Genomic DNA, 20,832 nt, shown 5'->3' on the forward strand with positions numbered 1-20,832 from the left:
TCCTACAGGGTCACTATGAGTCGGAATGGACTCGACGGCAATGGGTTTTATGGTTCGGGAGTTGAGTCCAGTTTTGTTTGAACACAAAGCCGAGGCCCCTGACTTCTATGTTACATTTACTTAGGCTGGACTCAGTGCTTAGGTCAGTCGTGCCACTGAAAGCCCCTAATACTGTTACCGGAATAAGGTTCTTGCCTCTCCCTGGTCAAGAATGAGCAGGTAAGGCACGTAGTTTTCCACATGAGCAAAGGTTTATTGAAGAGGCTTACAGGCATAGGCCAGGAGGGCCTAGAACAACACATACCCCTGTCTCACAGAACAAAAGACCGCCCGAGTTTTTATAAGTTCTTGGGTGGGAAAAGATTCGTGTTTATTCATAAGCACAGGCGGGGATATGTTAACTACGGTGCATGCGCAGCAGCTTTCCAGGATGGCTCCTGTCCCAGAGGCCTCTGGGATTCATAGCAGGACTTATCATGGGGTGTCCCGCCTGTGCAATCTCTGGCTCTCCGGGTATGAGTCCCCTGCTGGGGCTGTAGCCCCTCACTACCCCTCGTGAAAGGTCACACAAGGGTCACAGGTGGATGTTCTGCACATGTCCCTGGGCCTGGTTTTCTCCACCTGCTTCTGAAGGCAACTTTAAAGAAGTTTTTGGGCTATTTTTAGATACTCTGCCCTATTGTTCTGGGGAATGGCTTTGTTTCTGTGCCCTGACCCATTTCTTATTACAAGTGTTCTCTGTCTTACTGTCTCTAGGTTCCACACTCAATCCCCTATTACCTCCCTGATAGTATAGTCTGTTCCTCTTTTACTTGCTTCTTCTCTAACCACACCAGTCTCTTCGCTGTTCCTCAAACAGGCATCCTCTGATCTCAGGGCCTTTGCTCCCTGTCTTAATACCTGACATTTTATTTGTCACTCTGAGTTAGTACTAGCTAATGGAGTTTTCAACGTGGACTCACTGGTTTCCAGCGGGGCCTTGAATTCTGGATACAGACTAGTCGAGGTTTAGAAGTGAGATGGAAAATGCACCCTTCATGACGCCAATCAGCTCTGTCCACCGCAATTATAGTGCAGGGTGAGCGGTGCCGGGCTTGGTGGCTCGCCTCTAAGCGCCTTTTCCCCCTGCGCCCTGCGCGCCTAGGCGCGGCCCGGGCGGCCCTGACACGGGGCGGGGGAGTCTGTTTCCAGCCGGACCACATCCCCAGGAGCGCCTGAGAACTGCGCCTGCGCGCTCAGCCCGCCGCCGCGCCGGCCCTGGGGACGTGTTCTGGCTGCCTTAGCTGCGCCTGTGCTCTGAGATGCGTGGCTGCCGGGTACCTGCCAGCTTCAGGTGCGTGAGGAGGAGTTCAGGAACCGGGGTGCGAGGTGGAGCGACCCGCGGGGAGGGTCGGACCTGCCTGGATCCTGCCAAGGTGCCCAGCGGCCCAGAACGGGGGCGCCTCGACCCCAGCTCCTTCACCTGTCCCACCTCCCGGCCCCTTGAGGGCACCTCAGGGGGAGCGGGAGCCTGGGAGGAAGGTGCGGAAAGAATGCTTTTTCCCTGCTGAGGGTCGTATCACGGCAATTCTGTTTCCCTGGCTGCGGCCAAAGCAGTTTTCACGTTTGCCCTTCCTTTCCAGGTGTGGGATTTTGCAGTCTCTGGTGGCAACGGATTTGGTTTTTTGGTTTGGACTCAAGTTCGACCGCTTGGTGCTTATTGGTTGTGAGTGTTTAGGGCTGTCAAGGTTCGCTGTCCATCTGAGAGGGAGGGGTGAAGGTTCAAGGGCAAGAGAGTGGGCAGGAGGGGACGGGGCAGAAGAAACTGGAAAGAGGAAAAGGCTGTGATAAATGCGCCAGAGATTGTTGCCCAACTGAAAGTTTTCTAAGTTTCTCTCAGATCTTTCGTTTCTTGTGTAAGGACTTTTGTAACATCCGTTTTTCGTTTGAATGCTGTTATGTTTGGAAAATCAACAGCCTTCCAGCCTTGAGGCAGCATTGGGTTTCCTTGAGGTCAGTTTTCAGAGTCTTTAGGAATGTGTCTTGTTCCTGTTCATAATTTCCTGGTTGAACCATTGAGCAGGTTTACTATTTCATTTTTTATCTTCAGTTTAACTTAGTAAAAATTACAGTCTTGGGTTTGTCTTTTAAATGGTACTGCCAAAAAAAAGTTGAGAGAACAGAAAACCAATTTAAAGAGGATTTGGAGCTGTATTAAAAGTGTACCCTTATATAAGGAACCCCGGTGGTGCAGTGGTTCTAAACAAAAGGTCACTGACCAAAAGGTCGTCAGTTCGAACCCACCAGCCACCCTACGGGAGAAAGACGTGGCAGTCTGCTTCCAGTAAAGATTACAGCTTTGGAAACCCTACGGGGCAGTTCTGCTCTGTCCTGTGGGGTCAGTGTGAGTCAGAATTGACTGATGGCAAGAGGTTTGGTTTACCCTTGTAAAAGTGTGTGGGAGACTGCAGTTGGAGTGGTAGGGATCCCTGAGCTGACACTTCTAAGTAGGAAATGATATCACCACTTGTCAGTCACTAATGGTTGTAACATTATGGGGCTTCAGTAAGTGCTTTTCTATGTGATAAGAAGGCAAGTCATAGTAATGTTAGTGGTGATCAGCTGTAGGCACTTTTTGGTACAGGAGCTGTAGGTGGCTAATTCCTGTTATAATCAGAGGTGATCGTCATGTGTAGTTTCTAGTGTGGGATTTTTTTCAGGAGTGTTCCACAGAAACATTATTAAAGGGAAAGAGAGACATAAAAAAGGAAATGAAAAGTCTGGCTCAGGCCCGATCATAGGCAATTATCAGGCTTTGCCTGACATGCTTCATGGGGAAGCTGCCCTCCCCACACCAGACTTGGTGCACAGCCAGCATACAGTACTGCATTTTGCCAGAGTTACAGTTAAGGACTCACTCTTCCCACCCCTGCCACCTCCAGCCATGCTTATAAGCACGCCTGCTTTCATGGTCCAGGTGCCTCCATTCGGAGGCCTCCTTGTGCATGAGGCACTTCCCAGGGACCTCCACCAAGACCTCCTCATTGGGGGTCTTGGCTGAATCACTTTTCGACACTTTGACTGGGTACCTTTCCATTCCATCTACATTCCATTCCTAATCACCTCCTGTTCACCTGTTGGCTGAGGGAGGAATTCTGCCCTAGGTTATGGGCATGGCTAACACATGACACCTGACACTGGATAGATGAGATCAATGTGGCTTATTAGTCATGTGTACTCACAGCTTGGGGAAGAGGGACACCGAAGAGCACACAGGGCCACGCAGGGGTTGCACTTAGGAACACAGTGAACAGCCAGGGGCTGGGGGGAGCAAACTTTGTAGTGTCAAGAGGGTGGGATGCCCCCTGGTTTCCCAGGAGGATATGATTAGATTGTTTGAATAATTCTGCAGGCTGGCACAGAACAGAAACCCACTAATTAAGGATAAGCAGGAACTGTGCCTGGGTTCCTTGGATTCGGAGAGTTGTTTGGCTAGGGGACTTAACCACAAGAGCAGAGATGGGAACTTGTGGTTAGACCACTCGAGGCCCTCCTGATTTTACCGAATGTCAAGGCAGCACATAATATTGGGCCTTAATTTTAGGCCATACACCACATTGCTCCATAAAGAGGCAGGAGCCTTTTGTTCGGGCTCCTGGGCAGTGAAATGATTCCCCATCTGTGCTCATCCAGTGCTGTTCCATGGGGAAAAGTGAAATACTGGAGAGCCAGTATCTTTTTTTTTTTTTTTTTACCACTTACTTGCACTGTCACAGTAAGTGAATAAAATTAAGAAATAAAGACTTGATTGTTGCTTTGCATTTGGCTCATTGTCCTAACTGATCTCTTCAACACCTAATTGTTCAGCAGGAATTAAGTAAATTACCAAGTTCCTGGCAGTTTACTGGATTCATGCCTTAATTTTAATGCTCATGATTCTTGCTCTGGGTCAGCATGTTTAAAGATTTTGGAGGAGGTTCACCTGTAATTTCTCAAACTCACTGTAATGAAAAATGCATATTCCTACTGCCAACAGCTGATTGTTGTTAAGATGGATATCTGATTTATAAAGTATATTTTATAAATTAATATAGTGACTTGTAGTCAGATTATATTGTGTATATTCGTGTGACATATTTTATTTAACGTGGGCCAATTGAAGAAAACTGAACACTTGCTCTCCTCAGTTGTTCTGTCTTATCCTGAGGGCCCTGATCTTTATCAACTTAATAGGTTACTTGACCACTTTGGATAAAGTTACTGATTTGTTGTGAGTTCCTTGGTCTAGTGTTGTGTGAGGAAGTATGCTATTAGCAGCATTCATAAACTTTTTTAGCATCTTCCTACAGAAGTTTCACAAAACAACATTTATCCTTACTGTTGTATGTTATGTGTTCCGATATGTCTATTCTGTTTTATTAAATAAAAATGCTGATCATGATCCATTAAGCTAATTTCAGAATCCATTAATAGGTAGTTCCCTGCAGTTTGAAAAACACAGCAATGGAGCAACTAGTAAAAGATAGTTACTCATTAAATAAATTATGATTTTTTTTTCCTGCTTTTAATTCATATTGCTAAAGAGAGCCACAGTGGGTGTGTCTGTGATTCTGTGTTTAAGGTGTCTTCTAGGAAAAGACAGTAAACAACATATGTGTTGGTATTTGCCAAGTCATCTGGCAAAGGAGCCCTAAGTTTCTGGTAGACTTGTCAACTCTGATCTCAACTAGGAGATACAGTGTTAGAATGAACCAGCTATTACAGCATTTTTTGTTTTAATCTCTGATTTCTTATTTAAGAGCAATGCAGTAGTTGGGGAAGGATGAGAAGAAAATTGGCTTCTTAGATAAAAGAGGGTAGAGTGTTATGAATGTGCCTGGTAAAATTTTTGTATGTGCCCTATATACAAAGGTGTGTGTATAGGGAGGGCATTTTTATCTTTATGTTATCTGAAACCAAATGATCTTTGTATTGTAGTGCCTCAGAAGTGAACCCAGTCAACTTCCAATTATTTCGCTCTTTGTCTACTTCATCACCTCCAAAAAAAAAAAAACCAAACCTGTTGCCGTCGAGTCGATTCTGACTCATAGTGACCATGTAGGACAGAGTAAAACTGCCCCACAGGGTGTCCAAGGAGTGCCTGGTGGATTCGAACTACCGACCTTTTGGTTAGCAGCCATAGCTCTTAACCACTACACCACCAGGGTTTCCTCATTGCCTCAGTACTTGTCTTTTAGGAATTCCACAAAAAAGTGGAAAAAAGCTTAAAAAGAACTGTAAATTTAGTCAGTATATTATCTCCTAGTTAGAAACCCTAAAACTGCTACTAAGTAGATAGGGATAAAGTTTTAAAATTTAATTAGTGTTGAGCTAAAATCATACCTTACATTTATATATTGCCTTAACAGTTTTGACATGCATTACTTTCATTGATTCTCAAAACAACCCGATGTGGTGGGCAGGTGCGGAGGCATTTTACAGATGAGGGAATCTGTTTTTTTCCTTCTTCTAGCTGCCAAGATCAAATAGTGGCAAATTCAGCACTAGAACCACGTTCCTGTGGGACATTTTCTCCCAGTTGTCTGTGTTTTCCATGTTGGTTTAAAGAAGCAGTAATTAAGAGTAAACAGCGTTAATGGGGCTAAGAAAATACAATTTTGGTAAATGAAACATTCCGTTCTCAAATCATATCCCTGGATGCTATAATTCAATGTAAGTACATCTTATTTTTAGTATTATTTTAATTCTTATACTTTTTGCCTTTCTATCCCAATTATTTAAAAAAAAAGAAAATGCAGTTAAATAGAGACAAATCTACTTAACAGTGAACTAGGAAAATTGGAAAAAAGGTCTACTTAATGTCAAGAAATTCAACTGAGTCTCCTTTTAATATAGCATCTCAATTAATTAGAATCTTGCTTAAAAACTAAGATTTTTAGAGATTTCTTTAAAAAGACTCATCATTTCTCTATGTGTGTGAAATTAGTTTTACAATTCTGAAGTATTCTTCTAAAATAGTTATTAACTTACCTTTAGACACAGGAAAAGCCCAGATTCTACTTTACCCGTAACATCTTAGCCTAAAGGAAAACTTGCTTCTTTTCAGATGAATAAAAAAAAAAAATTTAATACCTTTTTATTTCTAATTTTTAGACATCTGTGGAGTTTAAGAAAGCCATGGAGCTCATCAGAGTATATCACTGAAGAATATGACGGCTGAAAACAATTTTAAAATGCTGAAGATTCAACAGTGTGTAGTAGCCAACAAACTACCCAGGAATAGGCCATATATTTGCAATATTTGCTTCAAGCACTTTGAAACACCATCAAAATTAGCTAGACATTATCTTATTCATACTGGTCAAAAGCCATTTGAATGTGAAGTGTGTCATAAAACTTTTAGGCAGCTGGTTCATCTGGAAAGACATCAATTAACTCATAATCTGCCTTTTAAATGTAATATTTGTCAACGGCACTTTAAAAATCTGAAAACATTTGTGAAGCACCAGCAGCTTCACAATGAAACCTTTCAGAATGATGTTAAACAGGTCAGGAGATTGACGGAGGCCAAGCAAGAAAAGCCAGTTTATGGAGTATATCGAACTTTTACCACAGAGGAGAGATGGACGTTACACCCATGCTCTAAACCTGATACCGCATACAACCCTACGAGGAGAAGAAAAACCATTCATACGTGTACAATCTGTGGTAAGATGTTTCCGTCACAATCAAAACTCGACCGGCATACGCTTATTCATACTGGTCAGAGACCTTTTAAATGTGTCCTGTGCAGCAAGTCTTTCCGACAGTCAACTCATTTAAAAATTCACCAACTCACCCATTCAGAAGAAAGGCCTTTTCAGTGTTGTTTTTGTCAAAAAGGATTTAAGATTCAAAGCAAACTTCTGAAGCATAAACAAATCCATACCAGGAATAAGACTTTTCAGCCTCTTTCATTAAAGATCAAGAGTCCAGAATTGTGCCCGCTACCTAATAAATTAAATTCAAAGCAGGATGGTTTTGAAAATGGTGATACGGGTGAATCTGAGGAGAACAATCCACTTGACGTCCACTCTATTTATATCGTTCCTTTTCAGTGCCCAGAGTGTGAAGAATGTTTTGAATCAGAGCAGATTCTCAACGATCACAAGTGTTTTCCTGCCGGAGGTGGCAAAATTCCAAGCAGGCTTAAAAGAAGCTACAACTATAAAACCACTGTTAAAAAAATCCTGGCCAAGCTTAAACATGCCGGGGGTAAGAAATTAGATAACTCGCGATCTGAGAAGAAAGTCCTTAAAACCAGTTTCTTGAAAAATTGTGATCTTACTTCTGGTGAACAGGGCTCCGAACAAACTCAGAAAAGATTTATGGGTTCTCTTGGCAAATACGGAACACGTAAGACAGTTGGCAATAAAAAGAAGAAAACATTGACTTGGCCGTTTTCTTGGCAAAAGCAATTCCAGACCCAAAATGTGGGGAAAAATTTGAAAGGTTTCTTCACAACACAAAGCTTGCTAACTATGGATAATTCGGTAAATAATAAAGACATGTCTGTCTGTGGTTCATCAGGTGAGGAATTCTTTGATAATTGTGAAATGCTTCAGTGTGGTTTTTCAGTTCCAAGTGAAAACATACATGCTGGACATAAAATGTGTCCTTGCGACAAATGTGAGAAAGTATTTCCCTCTATATCCAAACTACAAAGACACTATTTAATTCACACTGGACAGAGGCCTTTTGGCTGTAATGTCTGTGGGAAGTCTTTTAGACAGTCGGCTCACTTAAAAAGACATAAACTAACTCATATTGAAAAGATTCCTCATAGACGATCTCTTTGCCAAGTAGAATTTGAAAATTTGAACAAACTTTTCAGTCATCCAGGTGATAATGTTAACTGTAACACTTCCCAACAATATCAGGCTCTTGGCTTCCAAAAATATGAGGTCTCAGAGTCAGACCAAATGTCAGAAATAAAAGTTAAGGCAGAATCAGAGGATTTCATTCTTGGTACCCACTGTAGGAACAGACAGCCCTGTCTCTCCAGCACACGTCTGGAATCGGAGCAGAGTCGTCACAGCCGTTGTAGCTCTTCGGGGCGTACTGAGAGGAATGACGGCCTCCTTTACCAATGCAGTGTTTGTTCTAAAAGTTTCAGATCTCCATCTAAACTGGAAAGACACTATCTAATTCATGCAGGGCAGAAGCCATTTGAATGCTCAGTTTGTGGCAAAACATTCAGACAGGCTCCTCACTGGAAGAGACATCAACTTACTCACTTTAAAGAACGACCACAAGAGGAAATGGTTGTCCTAAATTCAGTCATGTAGCTGATGCAATCACTAACACATTTGTGGTCTGTGATGATCTTGTTTTTAAAACCTGTGTCATTTAAGATGGGTTGTTATGAAAAGGCCTGCCTTAGATTGAATGATTTTGTAGGCAGTTGCTTGTCTTGCATGATAACATAATATACAGAAAATTAGTACCATACTCTAGGGATAGCCAAATTAACTTTTAGAGGGAAGAATATGGTTTAATGCTGGAAAGTAACCATTTATTTTGTTTGGATATTATAAGCATATACTTTGGCTATATGAAAGTGTTGTAAATCCATGATGCTGTATAAATGACTCAGCCTCATTCATTTTTTAAAAATTATTCTGTAAGACATGCCATCTCCTTTAAGACAGACTCAGAAGATTGAGAGGCAAAAATTGGTTCTTACCTGCAGTTAATAGCCCCACTGTGTTTCATTTGCTTTATGTTTAACATGAAAGCATAATTTTGTCCACCTGCGGTGCAGATTCCAGTGCAGACTTTCCTTCTTGAGTGAAAAAATACAGAGAGGTAACAGACGTGAAAATGGCTGAGAAAGTTACCGCACTATTTTCATTAGTGTCTTCAAAGCCGTTTATGTTTAGGACTTGGTGGTTGTTTCAGCTTTTCCTCAGGTGATGAGAATTGTTTCGGGTTTTTTTTTTTTTTTTTTTTCTTTTTGCCCTCAAGCTGTGGTTGTCTTTCCCAAAAGAATTTTAAAAGTAGGATAGAGGCCAGGATGTACCTGTTTATTTGCCATGTTCACTTGCCTGTATATTTTCCAAGTGCCATAATCGTCTTGTTAACATGTATGCAGTTTTATCTTCTCAGAGGAATAAATCGTGGATTTGCTTACTAATAGTTGACAACAGTGGCAGCAGACTTAAGACTCTTCACCTGGAGACCTAATCTCCAGAAGACTTTTACATTGACTTTAGTAAAACATTTCATGCCTCTTTAATTGAGTAGTCCTACGATTTACCTAAGCCTTTAATGTTAAGTTTGATCAAATAGCAGTGGTCCAGTTTTAGTTTTTATTCTTGTAATGCTAAAAAAAAAAAAAAAGTTGTTTTGACCCTTATTAAATTATTGTTCCGTTAATAGGGTAATGAATTATTCCTGTGTAGAAATAAGATGTGCATATTATTGAGGCTGTCATTTTTCTGAACAGAGTTGGCATGATGTGGGAAATTCTTAATCCTGAGCCATAAGGGATTTATCCCACAAACTGTCCTTCACGTTTGCCCTTCTTTGTAAAATCTTTAATTACAATTTTCGGAAATAACCATGATATTTCTGCAAAAGGACAAAAAGATGAGTTTTTATCCTAAAAAAAAACAAAGCACGCTTAAATATGGTGAAAAACCCTATTGAGAATATGGATAAATGAACAAAATTTGGGGGTGGGTGGGGAGATCTGTTTATTAATGCAAGTGAATTCTATGTGACCTGGGTTTAATGTGCAGAGATGAAAAATGACAATAAAGGTAAAATGCCCAGTGATGTGCAAATGTGTTTTTTTTTTTAAAAGCATTCGGATAGAGACATCCAGCTAAAGCAGAAGGTGATTAATTATATGCTTTACAGAAGAACTTCTCTTAGGTTTTCTAGAAATGCGCCCCTCCAGTGCAGCAAGATGATGGTTTACAGGATTTGCTTGATGCAGAAATTTCAGGAACACATCTATTGCATCAAAACAAGAAGTGACTAGTTCATTTTTCCAAGAATGCTTACATAAATATTCAAGTTTTTTTTTTTTCCTTAATGTGTCTAAAATTATGTATTTGGGTGTTTTCCTAAGCTATTTATGTAACTTTATTTGAAGGAGTTGTCTTATATTCTAACAGTGTTGTGCTTGTATGATTCTGAGACTTTGTTTGCCTAAGTGATACTACTATACTTTTTTGTCCATGCCTTTTTATGCTGTTTCATATTGAAAGTTGGAATATTGTAAAAATTTTGTCAAAGATGTACTGTAGTGCTATTTGAGTACCTGTATCAAAATACTCATAACTTTATTATTATTGCAAGCTTCTTGTGGAAACTTTATAGGAATAAAAATAAACTGTACATTCATATGAAGAAGATTAAACATTAGGTGTTAAATAACAGTTTGCTGCATGTTAGAACTGTTAGTATTGTTAAATCAATTACGTTGATTTCCTTAAAACACAAACTTTATATAAATATCTTTAAAGAGAACTAGAAGAATTTTGTATTTGGGTGCTTCCAGGCCATAGCATGACTATTTACTGAAATAGTTTGATTGGCTGAGTTAGTGGAATTACTGTCCCTTGTTTTGTACTGCAGTAGTGCCTACCATTTTTGCGTGAAAATGTGTCTGTTAAAGTGTATCATAGATGGTGGTTAAATCCTTGAAAAATTCAAATTTTAGAATATTTTTAAAAATAAAGTTTCAAGTTACACAGTTTGGATTTTTTTTTGGTTAAGCAAAAAAACCACATAATCCTGTACCGAATGCCAGACATTTCCCTGGGCCCACTCCAGTCCATCTTCCACACACTGAACTTCCTGACAGGAATATATTTTACTTCTGTTTCAGATTATATTTCTTTGATGGTCCCTTATCACCTACAAAAGACTATATTAACTCCATTGCATATCATATGATCCGCTTGCCCATTCGCCCTCTCTGGCTTTCCTCTCCAGATTTGTACTGAAGACATATAGAATCAGTTCTTCTAATACATATGATCATTCTTGTTGCCTCTATTTTGTCTGTTGTTTTGTGCCCTTGAGTCGATTCTGACTTACAGCGACCCTGTAGAGCAGAGTAGACCTGCCCCACAGGGTTTCCTAGGCTGTAAATCTTTATGGGAACAGATTTCCATGTCTTCTCTCCCACAGAGCTACTGATGGATTCAAACCTCTGATCTTTCGGTTAGCAGCTGAGAGCTTAACCATTGCACCACCAGGCTCCTTCCGTCTTTTCCACCTTATGTTAAATTAGACACAGACTTTCATACTCTGTTCCAAAAAGATATTTAGTTGAGTTGGGTTTTATTCATGTCTCTTGACTTCCATAATTATAGGAGAAAACAGAAGTACCAGTGATTTTCTTTTCACTTAAAACTGACCTGCAGAAAATACAGATTTCAATTTACATACCATGTAAGACAACCAATTAGAATTGCAGACATTTTTAGAACATAGCAACAATCTTTGAAGTCTGGGTATCTTACAAGACCTTTTTTTGTTCGAAATAACATTTGGAAAGACTATCATAAGATGCAGAATGCTATCTGCTTTCCAGAAGCTGCTGGGAAAGAAGGAATCCCTATCTTGTTGAGATTTCTCCCATTGCCAGTTAGAAGGGCTTAGAATTTCAGTGCTAAGTGCTGGAATTCCATTAGAACTAAACAAAAGGAAAGAGAAAATGGTAGAATGGTATTAAATGGAATATGGAATGTGCAATATTTTGCATCTACTACTTTGGCAAACTTTTATTCATTCCTTGAAGTTTGTGCTTAAATTCTACTTTATCCAGAAGGCTTTCTGGTTTACCCACTCTCTGTGCTCCCACTACCTTTCGTTCATAACTCCATTATCACTGCTCATTTTCCCCCAGACCAGGGATTTTCAGGCTTTTGTGTGCATCAGAGTCACTTAGAGGGCTTATTAGCTTACGGGCCCTCGCCCTCAGAGTTTCTGATTAGGTGTCTGGGGTTAGGCTCAAAATTCACATTTATAACAAGTTCTCAGGTGATGCTGCAGCAGTGAGACTGCGCTTTGAGAACCGCTGGACTCAACTACATGCCTCTGAAAAACAAGGGGATGTGTCTTTTTATGTTTTATAACAGAGGGCTTGATACAGGATCTGGCAAACATTAGGTCCTCAAATGTACATTAAATTTATAAAGGAAGAAATGAATGAATGAAACAGTTATTCCAAACTTTTACACTCCCCTTAAATCTGTAACTTCACTGAGATCCTTCCACTTAGAGGGTGAGCTTACTTTCTACTTTGTTACACGAACAGTGAACTTCCCTCCTCTTCACTCCAAAATGTCTCTGTCTTGTCCTCTCTTTCTCTCCGTCTTCCTTAGAATAAAAATGTTCCTCCAAAATGAACCCTGCTGGGTTCCTCCAAAAGGAGTCCTGGTGGCATAAACATTTAAGCACTCGACTGCTAACCAAAAGGTTTTAGTTCAAACCTACCTAGCTGCTCCGCAGGAGGAAGGCCTGGTGATACACTTCCCTAAAGATTACAGCCAAGAAAACCCTATGGGGCACTCCTACTCTGTCACTTGGGGTCGCCGTGAGTTGGAATCAACTTGATGGCACTTGACAACAATCATCTTTCTGAGGCCAGCTTTCCCTTGCCCTCTTTCCCCTTAGACCCCTCTTTTTTCTGGCATCTTTAGTTTTTCCATTTCCATTTGTCCCTTCCCCTCTACTAAAATCGAGAACAACAACCACCTCTATTTAAAAAAGAAAGTTTCCTGTATTCAATTCTAGCAACAGGTCCTAAGGAGTCTAAACCCATCACAATACACATATCTCCTTGTCATCATGGTTGTTTCGGTATAGGTAATCCAGATCTAAGCCAGTGAATGCATACCATTACACTGGCCAGAGTAATTGGCTTGGAGGTGAGCACTGACCTAAGTTGATCAGATCATAGTGAAACCTAGTACTTAATGATTGAGGAAGGAGAAGTATGTAGAAGAGAAGCCCATAATTGCAATGACCATTTGGTACTATGAGGAATGCTAGCCTGGGGATGAAGTTCCACATGCCCATCTGGTGGGCAAAGCCAAAGAATCACAGAAAAATGGAACGGGAAGCCTGATCAAAATGCCAGAAGCCTAACATCACTAAACTTTTAAATTTATTTTTAAAAAGATTTCCTTGTTTAAGCCAATTGGAATTAAATTGTTTTTCACACAACAACAACAACATCAAAATACCCCAGCTAGGAATGGCCGCCAATGGTCTCCTAATTACCAAATCTCATGGTTTTTTGATTTCTGGTCTTTCGGATTTCTTTGAAGCATCTGACACTGTTGCCTTTTAAAACCCTTCATTTTGACTGCCTGATTCCTTTAGCCAATTTCCTTATTTATAAAACAGAGGAAAACCATAAAATACACATATTAGGATTTTACAAATATCAAAACCTACCAGTCAAAAACTTGGCTGAGAGAAGTGATATGATAGGTTGATAGACAGATGATAGGGAGAGAAATTATTTTTTTCTGTATTTTGCCATAAATCTGCTAGGTATTGTAAATTAAAATCATTCACATAGATGAGCAGAAAGCTACCTATGACTTGGAGCTTATTGGCTTAATATGCTCACTACCTATTGGCCACAAAAACATGAGATAAATTACGAATCTAATAAATATGTAAATTGACAAACAGCTTATCAGCACCTGGATCTTCTGCTACCTCAGGCTGTATCTAGAGAAATAGAAGCATCTTTTCTCTGAAAACCTGTTATGCTCTGTTTTCTCTATCGTGCTATTAATATTTCAGTACCCTTTCACTTATGTAGGATGAATTTCTCTTTATCTTGTCAGTATCTTGTACATTTATTCCTCCTGCTTCATTTTTACGGGCAAAACTCAAATTTAGGCCTTTTAAAAAATCTCCCAGCTAGTATTCCCATTCCCATGCTATCTACTTCGACCCATCTAACATACCACTAAGAAGTCATTTTCCAAAAATATATTTCCAATCAATGGCTTTCCATTGCCTTCCATGAGGAATACACTCCCCTTTCAAGGCATTCGAGACATCAAGCCTTATCTATCATTCACTACTAACATGGCCCTGGAGGAGCCCTGGTGGCACAGTGGTTAAAGCAGTTGGCTGCTAACTGAAAGGTCAGTGGTTTGAAACCACCAGCAACTCCTCAGGAAAAAGGTGTGGCAGTCTACTTCCATACAGGTTTGGATCTATGAGTTAGAATTGACTAATATTCTCCCAGCATGGCCTGCTTCTGTGGCTTTATCTGTGCTGTGACTATACTAAAAATATTGTGTCAAATCTAATCTTTTAAGATTCATCATAAAAGCCGTTTAGAAAATCTTATTTTACCTCCTGTTTTACAGACACAATATATGGAAATAAAATGTCAATAGATATTACTATGTATACAAAATCTGTTGCATTTAAAATTGTGATCACTCATGTAAATTTTTATCTCTAGCTCTATAAACAAACTTTATACAACAGCATGTAGAAGGCGCTAAAAAAGGACTTTGCATTTAATCTCCATATCGAAGACTTTTTTTGTTTGTTTTTACCTCCCTGATTGTATATTTACAGTATAAAATGTAAATAAGTCTCCTCTCTCCTGTCCTTTCTTCCTTCCAGTTCTCCTTCCTGGAGGCAACAGTGTTACCTGTTTCTTGTATGTGTTCATCAAGGGACAGTTCACTAAAGCTACATGTTTAATTTATGTATGGATTTGGAAATGGTAGGCATTCCTGTTCAATAGGTGTCCATTCAAACTCAGTAATAAGAAAGCAGGCAATCCAATTAAAAATGGGTGAAAGATATGAGCAGACACTTTCCCAAATAAAATCTATGGATGTCAAATAAGCCCAAGAAAAGATGCTCAACATTAGGGAAATGCAAATTAAAGCTACAGTGTGGTACCATTACATATCTTTTAGAATGGCTAAAATTAAAAGTAGCTGAATATAGCTGGAATATATAAACTATTTACATCAAAGATATTCAGTTATCTCTGATGTCATATTTATAATTTCCACAACATGTAACAGCCACCAGACTACAATATCTGTAGTTCTAAGCAAACCAAGCAACCAAAAAAGCAATTACTATATGCTGAGCAGCCACACATGCCAAACAGCCTGTACACTTTAATATCTGAACTCTTTAATATCTCCCAACAACTGAAAAATAGATATTACTTGCTCAATTTTATAATCAGAGAAACTGAAATTCAGGGAGATTAAATATTAAGTGATTTGTCCGACTTTACGTAAGTTATTAAGTGGCACAGTTGGCGTTTGAATTCAGATCTGCCCAGTTTCAGATTCTGTGTTCTTATTATGACCCACTCTCCTTCATGATCATTCAGTATTAGATATTTTTGGTTTCACATGTGATATAGGCTGAATAACGCCTCATGGACTTGACTAACACTTGCTAGCCACTCTGAAACAACTGTGTGAGGCCCTAGCAGACTTGCACAGGACGTTCTGTTATCTTTATTTTCTAAATGCTTGGTAAATGTGCATCACAAAGCGTCAATGACTTGTACTGCAGAGGAAATTCTCAATAACAAGATTCCTAGGATAATTTGCACAATATGCCTTAGTACACTAGAAAATCTTATACAATGCATTCTAGGTCTGATCAAGATTGTTATAAATTCTTATCAACACACGTCATCATTTATATTATTTTTTTGAAACTTGAAGGGGCCTTGGGGCACATTTAACCCAATTCTTGGGACAGCTCACTTACATAAGAATAAGATAAAATCACATAGTCACATAGCTAGTTAGCATCAAAACCAAGTTAAGCACCTGTGATGCTTAAGGTTGTGTGTCAACTTGGCTTGGCCATGATTCTCAGTGGTTTGGCAGTCATGATGTAGTTTGGCAGTTGCGTAGTGATTTAATCAACTCCATGATGAGATCTGCTGTGAGCAGCCAATCAGTTGAAAGGAAGTTTCCTCGGGAGTGTGGCCTACCTCCAGTATGTAGCTAGATGTTCCAGCAAGTCTCTTGCTCTGGATCCTGCACCTGGGTCCTCATCATCTGACTTCTGGTTCTTGGGACTAGAGATAGCAACTTACTCGCCAGTCTTGGGATTCATCAGCCTCCACAATATGTGAGCCAGTGGCCTACCACCTGATCTGCTGATCTTGGGTTCATCAGCCCCTGCAGCTACGTTAGTCAGGAGAAGCCTCCAGCCTGATACCTGACCCACGGACTTGGGACTTGCCAACTGTGTGAGCCATTTCCTTGTTATAAATCTCTATCTCTCTGTGTGCATATATACACACACATATACATATCACTGGTTACTGGTTTTGCTTCTCTACAGAACTTAGCCTAAGATAGCACTATATATAAAAATTGATTCAAAATGGATCATAGTACTAAATGTAAAACCTAAAACTATGAAAGTCCTAGAAGAAAATACAGTAGAAAATTTTGGTGACATTGGAATGGGTAAAGATTTGGTTTCTTAAATACAACGTCAAAAACACAACCAATAAAAGAAAAATAAATGATAAATTGAATTTCTTCAAAATTAAGAATGGGCACTCTTTGAAAGGCACTGTTAAGAAAAGTCACAGACAGAAAGTGTTTGCAAATCCATATACAATAAACTACCTGAATCCAGAATATATAAATAACTCTCAAAACTCAATAATAAGAAAATAATCAATCCAATTAAAAATCTGGACACCTCTCCAAAAAAGATAAAACAACCAAACAACCAACCAAATCCATGGCCATTGAGCTGATTCCAACTCATAGAGACCCTATAGGACAGAGTAGAACTGTTACATAGAGTTTCCAATGATCACTTGGTGGATTTGAACCGCTGACCTTTTGGCTAGCAGCTGTATCACTTAATCACTATGCTACCAGGGTTTCCAAAAAAGATATAGGAATGGCAAATAAGCACATGAAAAGATGCTCAACATCATTAGTAATTGTTTTTGTTAGGTGCCTTCAAGTCAGTTTTGACTGATAGTGAACCTATGTACAACAGACCTAAACACCGCCCAGTCCTGCTTCATCCTTGCAATCGTTGCTATGTTTGAGCTCATTGTTGCAGCCATAGTGTCAATCCATCTCATTGAGGGTCTTTCTCTTTCTCGCTGGCCCTTTATCTTACCAGGCATGATGTTCTTCTACAGGGACTGGTCCCTCCTGATAACATCCAAAGTACATGAGACTAAGTCCTGCCATCCGTGCTTCTGGGAGCATTCTGGCTGTACTTTTTCGAAGACAGATTTATTTCTTCCTCTAGCAGTCAATATCCTTTGCCAGCACCACAATTCAAAGGTATTAACTCTTGAGTCTTCTTTATTCATCATCCAGCTTTCACATGCATCTGAGGCAATTGAAAACATCATGGCTTGGGTCAAGCACACCTTAGTCTTCAAAGTGACATCTTTGCTTTTCAACACTTTAAAGAGGTCTTTTGCAGCAGATCTGCCCAACACAATACATCATTTGATTTCTTCACTGCTCCTTCCATGGGCATTGATTGTGGATCCCAGTAAAATGAAATCCTTGACAACATCAATCTTTTCTCAGTTTATCATGATGTTGCTTATTGGTCCAGTTGTGAGGATTTTTGTTTTCTTTATGTTGAAGAGTAATCCATACTGAAGGCTGAAGTCTTTGATCTTAATCATGGTGTCAAGTCCTCTTCGATGTTAGCAAGCAAGGCTGTGTCATTTGCATATTGCAGGTTGTTAATGAAACTTCTTCCAATCCCGATGCTGTGTTCTTCTACATATAATCCAGCTTCTCGGATTATTTGTTCAGCATACAGGTTAAGTATGTATGGTGAAAGGATACAACCCCGGTGCCCACCTTTTCTGATTTTAAACCATGTAGTACCCCCTTGTTCTGCTCCAACAACTGCCTTTTGGTCTATGCTCACGTTCCTCGTGAGTGTAATTAAGTTTTCTGGAATTCCTATTCTTCGCAATGTTATCTATTAATTTGTTATGATCCACACAGTTGAATGTCTTTGCACAGTCAATAAAAGACAGGTAAACATCTTTCTGGTATTCTCTGCTTTCAGCCAAGATCCATCTAACATCAGCAATGATATCCCTCGTTCCACATGCTCTTCTGAATCGGGCTTGAATTTCTAGCAGGCCCTTGTTGTCGTACTGCTGCAACCGTTTTTGTATTATCTTCAGCAAAATTTTACTTGCAGGTGACATTAGTTATTAGGGAAATGCAAATTAAAGCCACAATGAGATATATCACACATCTATTAAAACGGCTTAAATGAAAGACTGATCACACTAAGTGTTGGTGAGAATGAGCAGGAACTAGAGCTCTCATATGTTACTGGTGTGAATGTAAAATAAAACCACTTTGGTAAACAGGCAGTTTCTCAAAAAGTTAAACATACACCTACCATATGACCCAGCCATTCCACTCCTAGGTGTTTACTTAAGAGAAAAGGAAATATATGTCCACATAAAGACTTAAACACAAATGCTCGTAAAATCTTTGTTTATAGCTGCCCCATACTGGAAACAACTCAAATCTCCATCAACGGATGAATGGATTAACAAATGTGGTATACCCACACAACGGAATACTACGCAGAATTAAAAAAAGAACAAATTATGGATACACATAACATGGATGAATGTCAAAATCATTACGTTGAGTGAAAGAAGCCAGGGGAAAAAAAAGGTTCTTACTGTATAATTTCATTTATATATAATTTTCTAAGAAGGAAACGAATCTATACATCCATAAGGACAGAAAGCAGATTAGTGGTTGCCCAGGGATGGGTTCGTGGGAGTGGTGAAAGGGAGGATTGCAAAGGGGTATGAGGAAACTTTTAGGGGGGGTGGATATGTTCATTATCTTGACTGTGATAATGGTTTCATGGATGTATGTATATGTCAAAACGTATCAGATTTCACTCTAAATATTTGCAGTTTATTGTATGTCAATTTATGCCTCCACAGAGCTATAAGATGCAAGCCCCCAGATGCCCAGTCTATGTTTTTTCCACTACAGCTCTCATTAGGGTTGAATAAAACCTCAATTCCACCCACTCACTAATAAGGAGCAACCCACCCCTTGGTTGGGCAGAAGAGAGTAGACACCAAGGTGGTCCTTACCCCCTGCAACCTCAATCCGGCCGCCTGGGTGTTCTCTCTCTTCTGCCCATTAGGGGGCGGGAGCGGGGGAGGTCGAAGTCACTGTCCCTCTAGCTCAGACTCGAGGTCTGCAGGGCTTCCGGCCTCGTTCCGTTCCTCTTCCGGGGGAGCTCAGGGGCTGTTGTCCCAATTCCCTGTGCCATCCTGAGAGCGGGGAGTATTCGGGCAGACGGGGTCCTGCAACGCTGGTGAAGCAGCTGCTGACGCCGCTTAGGGGACGTACACGGGGCTCACCGCTGCCCGGAGCGGTTCTTTCGTTTTCACCAGAACGGAGGGCGTGTGCTGCCATGGCGACCCCTGCGCAGCCCAAGAAAATCGTGGCTCCTACCGTGTCCCAAATTAACGCGGAGTTCGTGACCCAGGTGAGTTCTGGGCGAGTTTATTGTATGTGAGGGGATGAAGGGGCGAGTCCCCGAGGTCTGGGGGTAAGACTGGCGTTCTTCTCGAAACTGAGAGCACCCAGGAGGTATTTGCTCATGGTTTCATTGACTTAAGTCTTTTCTGAGCATCGGCCACTGTGGTAGATGCTGGGGATACCGTGGTGAAAGAAACCACCCTGCTTTTAAGGAATTAACTGCCTAAGGAAGACAGGCACAGGAAAATAGAACTATTGTGTGAGACTGGCTCTGCTGGAGTTGGTCGCAGGAGCAGGGCGTTCAGAGAAGGAACACCCCAGTCTACCTGGAATTGGCATAAAGACTAAGGTGATCCTGGACTGTCTCTTGAGGGAAGAACAGGCATTTTTCTGACGGTCGAGTAACCTAGGTTTTTGAGGGAAGTGACAAGAATCTGACAAGACACCTACTGCAAATAGATTACTCTGTGAACAGACTAATTTTGCCGCCTGAAAACATTTATTTGGAACCTGTTTACTGCATTGCGTTGGGCATAGCTTCCAGCATCGTAGCAACAGGTAAGGCACCACAGTAAGACAAGCTGACAGATGGCTTTTTATGCTGCTGTATCTTTCCCTTTTGTCTTCAGTAAAGTTTAGTTGGAAAATCTGTGCTGTCATAGCTGTACTAAGTGAGGAATGGAAAGAGTTTCTGCTCTACATGAGACTAGGGAGTGTGAAGGAAGGCAGTGTATTCCTAGAGATAGAGATGTTTGAGAGGTCACAGGTTAAACGATATTTGAGAGGTTAGACTCCAAGGAGAAGAAGAAACTCAAGGAGAAAAAAGAGGACATGGTAGGTCCTTAATAAATGTTTACCAGATCATCAGCCAAATGGCGATATACAGTAAGTGGTTTGGATCATAAGACAGAACCTACATATTTATTTGGAAGTCCTTGAATCCATGACAACACATCAGACTCAGTTCAGTTAAGGGTATGATGTAAGGAGAAGATGACTGAGTTTGTGTGATGCTTATAGGGGGCAGACACCACAGAAAAATGGAGGGCGGGGCGAGGATTTTCTCTTGGGTTGGAGAGTGATTGGCAATTTGGGAAGGTGTGATAGAAGTGGTCAATTACTATAATATTTTTGAGAAACTTTTTCTCAGTGTCAACTGTCCTAACTCTTGGGAGGCTATTTAAGTGTGTTTACTGTGTTAGATGCTGAGCTATAGAAGCAAACAAGACATTGGTCCCACCTCTTACATGTTCCAATTCAGTGGGCAGCAAAGATAGATAAGCAATTAAATAATTATAAT

The 20,832-nt window shown here is 40.4% G+C and overlaps 2 protein-coding genes across 3 annotated transcripts in view; both read left to right on the forward strand.

Moving 5' to 3' along the window:
• Positions 1-1,215: 1,215 nt before the first annotated feature.
• ZNF770 (zinc finger protein 770) lies at positions 1,216-12,041 on the forward strand. Of its 2 annotated transcripts, XM_023558634.2 has the most exons (3): positions 1,229-1,333; positions 5,492-5,691; positions 6,133-12,041. In XM_023558634.2, exon 3 carries the CDS (start codon positions 6,189-6,191, stop codon positions 8,304-8,306), a length of 2,118 nt encoding a protein of 705 aa, XP_023414402.1. In that variant the 5' UTR covers positions 1,229-1,333; positions 5,492-5,691; positions 6,133-6,188; the 3' UTR covers positions 8,307-12,041. The 2 variants fall into 2 exon arrangements, with proteins under 2 accessions (XP_010596617.1, XP_023414402.1); XM_010598315.3 differs by lacking the exon at positions 5,492-5,691 and having other exon boundaries at positions 1,216-1,333.
• Positions 12,042-19,253: 7,212 nt separating this feature from the next.
• AQR (aquarius intron-binding spliceosomal factor) overlaps positions 19,254-20,832 on the forward strand; it is a 121,117-nt gene continuing 119,538 nt past the window's right edge. The window contains exon 1 of the mRNA XM_003418728.4: positions 19,254-19,539. Within this exon, the coding sequence (XP_003418776.2) occupies positions 19,465-19,539 (75 nt within the window). The 5' untranslated portion in view covers positions 19,254-19,464. The remainder of the gene's footprint in view (positions 19,540-20,832) is intronic.

Source organism: Loxodonta africana, chromosome 10, assembly GCF_030014295.1.
Source record: "Loxodonta africana isolate mLoxAfr1 chromosome 10, mLoxAfr1.hap2, whole genome shotgun sequence".
Lineage (NCBI taxonomy): Eukaryota > Metazoa > Chordata > Mammalia > Proboscidea > Elephantidae > Loxodonta > Loxodonta africana.